Source organism: Phytophthora cinnamomi (genome assembly GCF_018691715.1).
Source record: "Phytophthora cinnamomi strain GKB4 chromosome Unknown Contig50, whole genome shotgun sequence".
NCBI classification, from domain to species: domain Eukaryota; phylum Oomycota; class Peronosporomycetes; order Peronosporales; family Peronosporaceae; genus Phytophthora; species Phytophthora cinnamomi.
The window spans coordinates 637,717-647,815 of record NW_027150983.1 but is presented as its reverse complement, the minus strand read 5'-3'; the positions used below and the strand labels follow the sequence as shown (position 1 = coordinate 647,815).

The following is a 10,099-nucleotide window of genomic DNA, read 5'->3' as shown; positions in this document are numbered from 1 at the left end:
CTACGGAACCGAGTACAGCAGGCCACGGGTGGTTCTGAGCATGATATCGCCCCATGCAGCAGCATTTTGCTGTGCTTCTTGCCACGCAGTCTCTGAAATCTGGAAGTTCGGATGATAAAGCTTGACAAATGTAGCGCGTCTGAGTGTCACAGTCAGATCTGTACCCTCAATCTGCGGACCAGATGCCGTCACAACGACGGCTGAAGATACATCCTTGCGAATCCGCTCCTTTGACTCGTACGGGTAAAGTTCGTCTTCATCCACCGAGTCGATGACTACCATCCCACATGATGTAGCACCTGGGTAAATACGACTGTCTCCATCGAAGAACTGCGAAAACATGACGCAGTTGAGCTCTGTGGAGATGCCGATCTCGTTCGTTGAGATAATTCGAGCGTTGGATATGTTGCCATCTCCGCCGTCGTAGTCGTATCGAGTTGTAATGTGGCCGAGACGCTCCGAAATGCTGATCTCAGCGTTGTCGAAGCTGAAGACAACTGCGTCGTACACTTGTTTGAGCGATTCCACGCCTGCGAGTTGAACAGTCTGAAAGAGGGTGCAGCAGACATCGCCGTCAGCTGTTTCGAAGCGCTCGTCACTTAGGTGTGGCTGGTGCCAAGGCGTGAGCTGACTGCGCATGGCAACGTATTCGTATGCAGCTCGAAATTTCTGTTCGCGGATGGCAAGGAGCGTCTTGTTGCGGTCGACCCAACTTTTTTTCAGGCGGATATGCGAGCACAGGGGATGCATTTCCTGTTGAATATGCCATGTTAGTAGATTTGGTTTTTAGATCCAAGAGAAATACCGATCGTACCATCGGGTGACTGCAAATGGAGTGAACGCTGGCGATTTCTAGTTGATGTTGACGCATGATAGATGACAGGAAAGCATTTTCCGAAATGATATCTCCCTGAATTCTTGAGGGTTGGAGTTGTTGCAGCTCCGATTGCAGTCTGCGAACCTCCTCTTGTAGTTCTTCCTTCTCTCTCTAGGCAGTGAGATAAAGCAAATTCATTATACTCTCATGATAACCTGGAGATGAAAAGCAGTTCTAAACCTTGCGTCTCGTGTCCGTTGACTTGTACCGTTTCTCAGCCATGGCCAACGCGTAGTGCACCTGACGGAGAAAAAATTGAGGTGAGCTCGTGCTCGAGACAGCAACTTTTGGGACCGGAATGATGGTGAAGTGGAACAGTCAGTTCGTAGTTATTCTGGCAGCAAGCCATTTCGTCGAAGAACTGGTCGTTGCAGCATTTGCTAATCTTGTCATCTTTCGAATTGTTTTATGCTAACGAAAAGGGATCAAGATGTACGAAGGTTTAGGTTTTCCTTGAGCACTTCTGTTTTCTGTATAAAAACTCGTTAACCAGCGCCGCAAAAATTGAGCGTTTACCGGATAACGTCGTAAAAAGTCCAATACATAAGCGTAAAAAGTCTCGTAAAAAGTTTTCCGACGCTGAATTTTCTTGTCGCTTTCATCAGAGAGATGGAGAAACGTGTGGCACCCTTATCAGATAGGAAACACCTCCGTGTTGGCGTCGAGAAATCTTTTACGAGACTTTTTACTCTTATGTATTGGACTTTTTACGACGTTACATGATCGCCGTGATTTACGGTACTGCGCACTGCTACTGTAGTACATAGTCGAGCTCCACAAGAATAAAATACACAACTTGACCGTTGCGCACTGAATACATTTCCGTCTGCTAGGCGCGTGTGGAACTTCGACGAGGACATTGAAATGCTTTTCTGAATCAATACTAGCGTCGCCCCCTCCCTCCTATGCAAGACTATGCCGAAGCAATTTTAACTACAGATTATGAGCAAAGTTTTTCCAATGAAGGTTTTTCACTGTTTGCTGGAAACCCAACTCGAATGTAGCAGCTTTTCCACGAACACTATCAGCGCGGATTCGAGTTGGCCTACACGGCCAAGGGTCTTGATATTTTTATGGGAGTTTGCGCATTTGGAGTCGCTTGAAGCGCTACTAGTACAATGTTACAACTGTAAAATCCTCGCACTCTTGCTGATAATTGAGCGTGTTGGCGCTGCATCCACGGACTTTACAATAATTGCGCCTGTGGTTGAGTAGGGCTTTGATTTGAACACCCTTGCCCTCACTAGCGCCATCGTAACCATTGCTGACACACCCATATACGCAAATACAGCACCACTTCATGATGATATTACGGTAAACAGCGCAGTATTTTCGAAGTGACTAACTGACCTGTTTTAATTTCTGCTTTCATCAATGCACGGAATAATTTTACGTGCAGAGCTGATGCCACTCAAAGCAAAATCTCCTCCCGTCGAAATTATAGGTCTTCCAAATCTTGTGACAATAGACACGTTGATCTCTAGGGGGACTAAAGCTCGGAATACACGTAGCTGCGAATGGTCTTCATCAAGACATCTCCCCACCGGCCGATGCCTGCCTGCAGTTCTTGTCGCGTAGCTTCCGACACGGGGAACTGGGGGTTGTAGAGTTTCAGGAACGCTGCTCGTCGCAGTGTCACCACCAGCTCACCTTCGCTTTCTGGATCCTTAGCAGGTCGTCTGCTGGCTGACAAGATAATGGCGCCCGACGTGTCCAGACGAACGCGCTCCTTCGGGTAGTACGGGTACAGCTCGTCTTCATCGACCGAGTCCAGAGCCAAAATGCCGCACGTTTGTCCGTCGAAGCCCTTGTCATCCTCCGTGAACAAGTGCGAGAACGTGACGATGCTGCTCTCGACCGGCGTGCAGTTCTCCGATTTCGATAGGACGCGAATGCTGTACACACTGCCGTCGATGGCGTCGTAGTCGTCCCTCACCGTCGTGTGGCCCAGTCTCTCGGAGATCCCAATCTCAATGGTATTGTAGTGGAACAGCAGCGCCTCCCACACCTTCTCCAGGGACTCGACCCCTGGGAAGTGCATGGCCTCCAAGTGCACGGAGCACAGATCGCCCTCTGCCGTCTCGTATCGGTGGTCCGAAGTGTGCGGCTTGTCCGGATCCACGAATCTGCCCGGAGCCATGAGGAAATCGTAGGCATTCCTCAACTTCTCATTGCGAACTGCCATCAGCGTCTTGCGGCGCTCGTCCCAGTCCTTGGAGAGGCAGATCTTGGTGTACAGCGGGTGCGACGCTTGATCCCCCTGCACAAGCATACACAATACCCCAACATAGAATAATTTATCATAAAAAGGAAGAAAAAAACTTACGAGGCACTCGACCAGCATGGCCTGGGCGCTGGCCGCATTGAGCTGCTGGTTCCTGGCCAGCGACGTCATGAGCGCATTCTCGGCCACGACGTGCTGCACGAGCGGGTCCAGCAGCGCCGCGTCCTCGGGCGAGAGCGAGCGCAGCTGCAGCTTCTGCAGCTCCGACGACAGCCGCTTCACCTGCTCGCGCAGCTGCTCCGTCTCCTCCTGCACAGCACAACGCCAGTATTACAAGATGGAGGTCCAGGGGGCGCGGGGATCGACCACGCACGCACCCGACGCGCAGTGTAGGTGCACTTCTGCTTCTTCATGGCTTCTCTGCGGCACAGCACAGTGCTTTATGGGACGGAATCACGCGAGTGGTACACGTCATGACGTGACGTGACAGGACTTGTTGCCGAGTGCTACACCTGTATGCACTGTGCAGTGTACAGTACTACATGTACTAGCAGCTCCAGGTATTACAAAACTGACATCAGGTTCTGAATGCTGAACGTGGCGAAGGCCCTGTCCTGGTGGCGTATATTTAGGCACTTATTTCGGAGCCTGCTGTGCTCCACTAGTGTAAGTGAATTGCGAGAGATTTGATGAAAATTTACGCGGACCGCGGATTTGAGCAAGTTCGCTTACGGAGACTATGTAAATCCATGAGGATAGCTCAATCGCCGGTTTTGCGGTCAACACTGTGGTGGCCGCCACGCACACACAGCCAACACCCTCAACGCTCTCCGGATCTAGGCACGATATCTGACTGCCATCGGCACGCTGACTAGCATCGCTAACCCTCCTGATGCAGGTCAGCGCTGGTGTCTGTATGTGCTCCCTTCTTGCCGAGCATTGCTTGCCTTTGCAACTTGCTTTGCGTTGTCTACGTTTTCTTTTACTGCCTTCGTGCTGCCAAACAGTGAGTTCCACAATGCACAATGACAAACATGACTTGAGGACTACCAACCCTGGCCTTAACGCTAACGTCGCCTAATGTAGCGTGAATGTAGCTGAATGTCGTTCGATGACAAACTCGCCTGGAGTGGCAAGCACAGCAAATTGTGGACGTGGTTGGCTCTTATGAGCCAAAAAGAGTCAGCGTGACAAATCGCATGTTGCATGCAGGCGCAAATTCAGCTCACCCACAAACGAGCGACCGAGCGAGCGCCACCAACTCCACCAGCAGCGAGAGAATGCCCAGCAAGAAGCGCAAGTCGGCACACGTTGTGCGCGAGGTGCGCCAGCGCCCACATTTACGTACTGAGGTAAAACTACTTACGGTAACTCTCCTGTAGGGCTTGAACGAGGAGCTGCGACGTCTGCGCGAGCAACTGAAGCAGCTAAACCCCATCGCGGGGCTAGGCTCCGAAAATGCCGCCATTTTCAGAGCCATCCGCCAGCAGCAGCTTAATCTTGCCAGCGCTCAATCCGCCATTCTGCCACTACTGGTAAGAACGACAAGCGCGCATAGTATTCAAAAGTACACACAGAGCAGCCCTAATGCTAACGGACCCTCTTGGTTTTAGCAAACGAGCGGCTTCGCTCAGAACCTGCACCCGCTGCACTCGCAGATTCGCCTGGGAAAATCCTGGGAGAGCCGCAGAGCGACGCTTTTGGCTTTCCGGGAAACGAAATTCCGAGCTGCGTATGAGTATATAACAGCACTCACTCAGACCACCAACTCCGACGAACTCCGCCACTCAGACGAACGTTTTGAGACGGCTGGTGGTGATATATGCTGCGTCATTTCCCAGACGATCCACTTCCCGGGGGTGCGGTCTCTGAAACAAGTCTACGAGTCGCTGATTTTCAGCCTCAACAACGCCGAGATCAGTATTTCGGAGCGGCTTGGCAACGTTACGGTCCGAGACGACTACGGCGATGTCAACGGCAATACCTTCAATTCTCGGATCATGTCCACGGGTGAGAGTGGGATCACTACCGAACTCAACTGTGTCATGCTGTCGCAGCTCTTTGATGACGCAAGTGACGTCTGTGGCGGACAACCCTGCGGAATGGTTATCATCGACTCGGTGGATGAGGACGACTTGTATCCGTACATCCCCAATGAACGGATTAGGAAGGATGTTTCCTCAGTCTTTTTGCTGACCGACCGTCGGTGCAACATTGATAATTCTGGCCCGGACAGTGGGGTGATACTGAAGCGAATAGCCAACGTGAAGCTTCACCGTCCCGCGTTCGAACTGTCAGAGTCTGTGTGGCATGACCAGCAACTAGAAACGACACGATGGGGAGACGTTGTGGTCCGATCGATGCGCAGCGTGTTGTACTCGAGGCCGTAGGAGATTTTAGCATTGTCTTCATTCGTTTTGGTCTTCACCAGGAAGAATTGTTCGATAAATTTGCAAATGAACGGGTGGCTTTACGGAATATCGCTGCGAACTTTGACGATTGCTTCCAAAACGACTACAGTAAGTACATGCAGAAACTATCTAGCTAATTGATGCTAAAATGTAACGTATACTCACTCACTCTACTATGACGGTAATCTAAAACTGTAGGTATTATACCTGGTGTACTCGCCACAATTAGTAAACTGTCAACTACGAATGCCGTACATGCACCGAACCCGTCTTTCCAGTTCGTTTAATACACTTGACTGACCCGAGTAAACCGGACAAGCTCGAAGTGCTGACCGTTGACGAGTCTCAACACCTAATTTGGTAGTACCGGTATCACATGAGCTGACTGCAAGATGAAGAAGAAGAGTCCTTACAAGCCGACAACTTGAAGGCGTCAACGTTGTCGTTAGTTGAAGTACCAGTATGCAGTTCGCACACATTAATGGCCAGTAGACATCCTCAAAGGTGTAATCTATCTCGGCGTGTTGCAGGTTCGCCATCTCGTATTGCGACACGGCAGATTCGTCCCAATGTTTACTTTTCTTATTTTTACCAAAAAAGTATTTTTTTTTACGCGGATGGTTTTGTTTTCAGCGGTATGCTTGTACATCGAATAAGTACCAAACGTTCGTTTCTACATATTGTGGGTGTTCCAAGCGTAACATTTTTTACCCGTTTGTGCTACGAATATTTTTTTTCCAGCCCTGGCTAGTAAGCTCTGGAGGGTTCCCTCGATGACCTGTCCCCCTTTGGCAATGTACCACGAGGGGACAGCTCATCGAGAAATTTGGTAGTTTGCTCCTTGCAGTGGAGAGAGTTGGAGGTAATTTATTCGAAAAATCTTTGCAGCAGCAATTTGCTCCTGCTGTGGAGATATACTTAGAGCATTTCGAGAGGGGGAGGAGGGATGTAAGGAAGGAGACGTGCTCGGTGGCGAGCACGTCGCGGCCCTTTAATTTCAAGAGCAAGGCGGGGGCGTAAGCATTGCTTGCCCACCATCACTCTATGGTACATTCATTCATATTAGGCAAAAACAAGAAGCCAAGTAGTGAAACACGCACAAGTGGTGCGTTACCTCTGTTGGTCGTATTAACCTCCAGTTTGGTGCACGTCAATCCACTTCAACTTGAAGTGAAGTGACCAATCAAATTCATTTGTTTTAGTTCCGCCATGGACACTGTCCAGACGGCCGGCCACAGGGCCTTAACCAAAATAATCTCACTTCACATTTTACCTCCAACTGCCTACACGCTTCGGGCATAGCGGTCTACCTTTCCTCACGGCCTCTGCATACAAGTTCTTCGCCTCAGCCTTATAACTGGTAGCACTCCGTCGGTCAGTTTTCGCCGGGCAAGTGGTCAGAAGATTGACAGATCGACTCGCTATCACTCGACTGCAACAGCCTCAGGGTTAGGGGTTCGCTTTTTTCCCGCTTAACTGCTACTCTAAGTGCAAATACACTTGGCGGTACAAACGCTTTTCGCTAGCCGTTAAGTTTTGCGTAACCGACATTAACGCTTTTCGCTAGTCGGTTACGCATAACTAACCTGACGCTACAGGTAGTACTACCACTTCCGACACCAGCTGTTGTGTATTTTTCATGTACATGAAAAATGATTGCAGGATTTAGCCACTACAGACTAATTGACGCCACTTTGAGCATCAGATCGACAATCTCGCCGTCGGCATCGCCCTCTTCAACGCCCTCGTCCTCGCCGTCTTCGTCCGGCTCGTCGTTTCCACGAAGGGGAGTCGCAAGACCAGTCTTTTGCCAACAGTGCGCCACCGTCTTGGCCTCCGTAGACGACCACAACAGCGAGCTCCATTGCATCGCCTGAAGCTGGTCTACTTTGTATGCAGACTGCCCATTAACATTTGCATCAGCCTCAAACCTTTCGATCCCGTGGTCAATCTGTAATGACCTAAAGCGTGCCTTGAAGGACGCAATAGCACCGGCGTCCAGAGGCTGCAGATAGGTGGTAGGTGTCGTGGGCGTCGTAGCAGTCGGTGATCTCCTGGATGGCATGGCGTCCTTCTCTCACTTCGTCGGCGTCAGCAGAGCCAGCCTCGCCGTGTCGCGGTCTGTAGCGTAGCTTGTGCCGCTTGAGAAACCCGGTCAACCAGCCAACGGAGAGTCCGACATCGAGCGCAGGCCCGCCTACATCTTCTCGAATCTGCTCGGCCTTCCTAGTGATAGCTTTGCGGTTAAGACACAGCCCCCTCGCTTCTACGCTACCCACCCACTCCTTTAAATTCTTTTCTAAAGCAGGCGCCTTTACCTTTAGCGGCTTACGCCGTTTGTCCTCACCGTACTCTGGTTTCTTGATAGTGCTTGCGTTCTTTAGTATGTCAGATACTGTGTTGCGGGCTGGGGCTTTGCGCAAGCGGAATGCTCGCTTGGACAACCGCGCTAGCTCTGAATGGGTCATGCCAGGCTCCGCTGCGCTCTTGTCAATCAGCTCTCGCTTGTTCTCGATCGTCAGCCAGCGTCCCATTGCTCCCTCGGAAGGGGGCCACAGCGCTCAGAAGCCAGTCTGCGGCGAGTAGTGGACGCGCGCTAAGTATCCCTGTTTAATCTGATAACGTATTATTAAGGATATTTTTTCTAGGAGGTGTCGGAAGTGGGAGTACAAGCTGTATTCGCTAACGGTTAGTTAATCTGAAGTGCTAGACTAGTTTAACGCTTTTCGCTTCACTAGTCACCTTCCCGCACGTAAGCCTAGTTTATAGCGGAAAACTGGGTTTGACTTGGCCTTGAATGACCAAGGTGAACAAACAAAAACCAAAAAATCTCTATTCAAACCCTCACCCTAGCCTAGAAGCAGTTGATCGACTTCGTCTCAAGGGGTTAGACTCAGTCAATCGTCTTGCAAGTTTAACTCACCACCTGCAAGATCAGGAAGAGTGTTTTCGCTCCGAGTCTGAGCGTATACTTTTTCGAGAAGATTGTCGCCTCTTAAGTATACAAGTAGTGCGTCTTCATAACACTCTCACTACTATATTTGACCGTCACCTTAACGAGAGCACACGCAACAGGTTCTACGAAGAGGATCAAAAGGAAGAGCCACTTATCCAAGGAAACAACCAGAAAACGCCAAGTCCAAGTCCAAGCTTCAATGCCTAAATTAGCGCTAAGTAGTGTTGTTTAAGTGTTCATTTGTTATTTTTTGGACTTTTTCGCATTGTTTTAGTGTAATTGCAGTTTGACTCAGCCAATCACCAGTTGCCTAAACCTCAGCTTCCATGTAATTCCGAATTGGGACATCGCAAACAAATCGCGTGAATTTCAGCCGTTTCCTGAAAATTTTGCTAATATTTTGAGCTTTGGCGTTAGCTTCGGGTTATTTTTCAGTCTATGCCTAAGCGTACGTTCGTGAGTGGGCCGTTGATCAGCAAAACAGTCGCATTCTCACCATTGAACAAGCCGTTCATCGTGCTTTCACGATTCGTGCTGCTACCCACTTGCAGTACAAGATTACTTGCTTGACCGAGCAACTCCGTGAAGTTTTTCTTCCGTTTTTCGAGACTCACCTCGATCACGTTACCGAAGCTGAGTTTGGACGATTTCTCTCCGAAACTGTTGACCACCTTGTAGTGGGTCTAATTTGACTCACTACCTTTGTTTACACGTCGCGCTACGTGTATGAGGAAGCGTAGGAGTTTATTAATAATTTGAATTGATTATACTTGAGTACACAAGTATAATATAAATCAAATAAAGACTCCAAGTGACTTGGTTTAGGTAAAATGAGAACTGTATTGTTTGTAAATTGATCTTCCTCCTAAATCTGCTAAACACTGTTTATCATCTATGAAAGGGATTGACAGCGGCTGGCTGTCAGAGCCCCGCTAATATGCATGTCTCTAATTGGTAGAAAGATGCTGCTTTCTACCAATAGGATCTTTGGGTAGGTGTGGACCACTCATTGTGGTGGCCCACTTCAATGTATCCATTGGTGTGACTTACACCAATGTGAGGAAGTATCTAAAACTTTTAACAGATACCATATCTGTTAAAAATCACAAGTGGCTTGTAGCCACTTGTGCGTGTAACCCCGTTACACCATCCCCCCTTAAGGTTAGACGCGCGGGGTCCCCACACGTCAATCTTCGGAATTGACCATTCGTCAATTCTCCGCGTTTGGAGAAGAAATCCGCGCTCATTCAACGATGAGCGCGCCTCAAGAGAAGAAGATTTCGAAGTCGGTGGAGGGTCATCTCTCCATCGATGACTACTTCGAGTGCCAGAAGACGAAGTATGGCGACGTCGTCTACTTCGACGACGACGATGAAGACATGGAGGGCGAGGAGGACTCGTCCTCAAGCGGAAAGACTCCGTGTCGAGCGAGTCGCTCGACCCCCACGCTAAGAACATTCGCCCGCGTGAAGGGGACGAATCGGACGCTTCGAGTTCGAAGCGTTCGCGAACTGAGAGCGATACCCCACTCACTTCCGCTGGGGCTCTCAGTACTCCGCGCGCTGCTGCTGCAGCGCGTGATTTCAAAGCTCAAGGCTCTCCGCGCGCTTCGCCTGCAGCGCGCGATCCGT

The 10,099-nt window shown here is 49.9% G+C and overlaps 3 protein-coding genes across 3 annotated transcripts; 1 reads left to right on the top strand and 2 right to left on the bottom strand.

Annotated features, from left to right (window-relative positions):
- IUM83_06566 (uncharacterized protein) lies at positions 1–2,249 on the bottom strand (the record flags this gene model as incomplete). The annotated part of the gene is made up of 5 exons (XM_067930788.1): positions 1–753; positions 815–988; positions 1,058–1,117; positions 2,122–2,141; positions 2,228–2,249. 5 exons carry the CDS (start codon positions 2,247–2,249, stop codon positions 1–3), a joined length of 1,029 nt encoding a protein of 342 aa, XP_067789630.1.
- A 117-nt stretch (positions 2,250–2,366) lies between these two features.
- Positions 2,367–3,514, bottom strand: IUM83_06565 (uncharacterized protein; the record flags this gene model as incomplete). The annotated part of the gene is made up of 3 exons (XM_067930787.1): positions 2,367–3,137; positions 3,204–3,410; positions 3,479–3,514. 3 exons carry the CDS (start codon positions 3,512–3,514, stop codon positions 2,367–2,369), a joined length of 1,014 nt encoding a protein of 337 aa, XP_067789631.1.
- An 867-nt stretch (positions 3,515–4,381) lies between these two features.
- IUM83_06564 (uncharacterized protein) lies at positions 4,382–5,491 on the top strand (the record flags this gene model as incomplete). The annotated part of the gene is made up of 3 exons (XM_067930786.1): positions 4,382–4,423; positions 4,484–4,636; positions 4,715–5,491. The coding sequence occupies 3 exons, from the start codon at positions 4,382–4,384 to the stop codon at positions 5,489–5,491; spliced, it is 972 nt and encodes a 323-aa protein (XP_067789731.1).
- Positions 5,492–10,099: the final 4,608 nt, after the last annotated feature.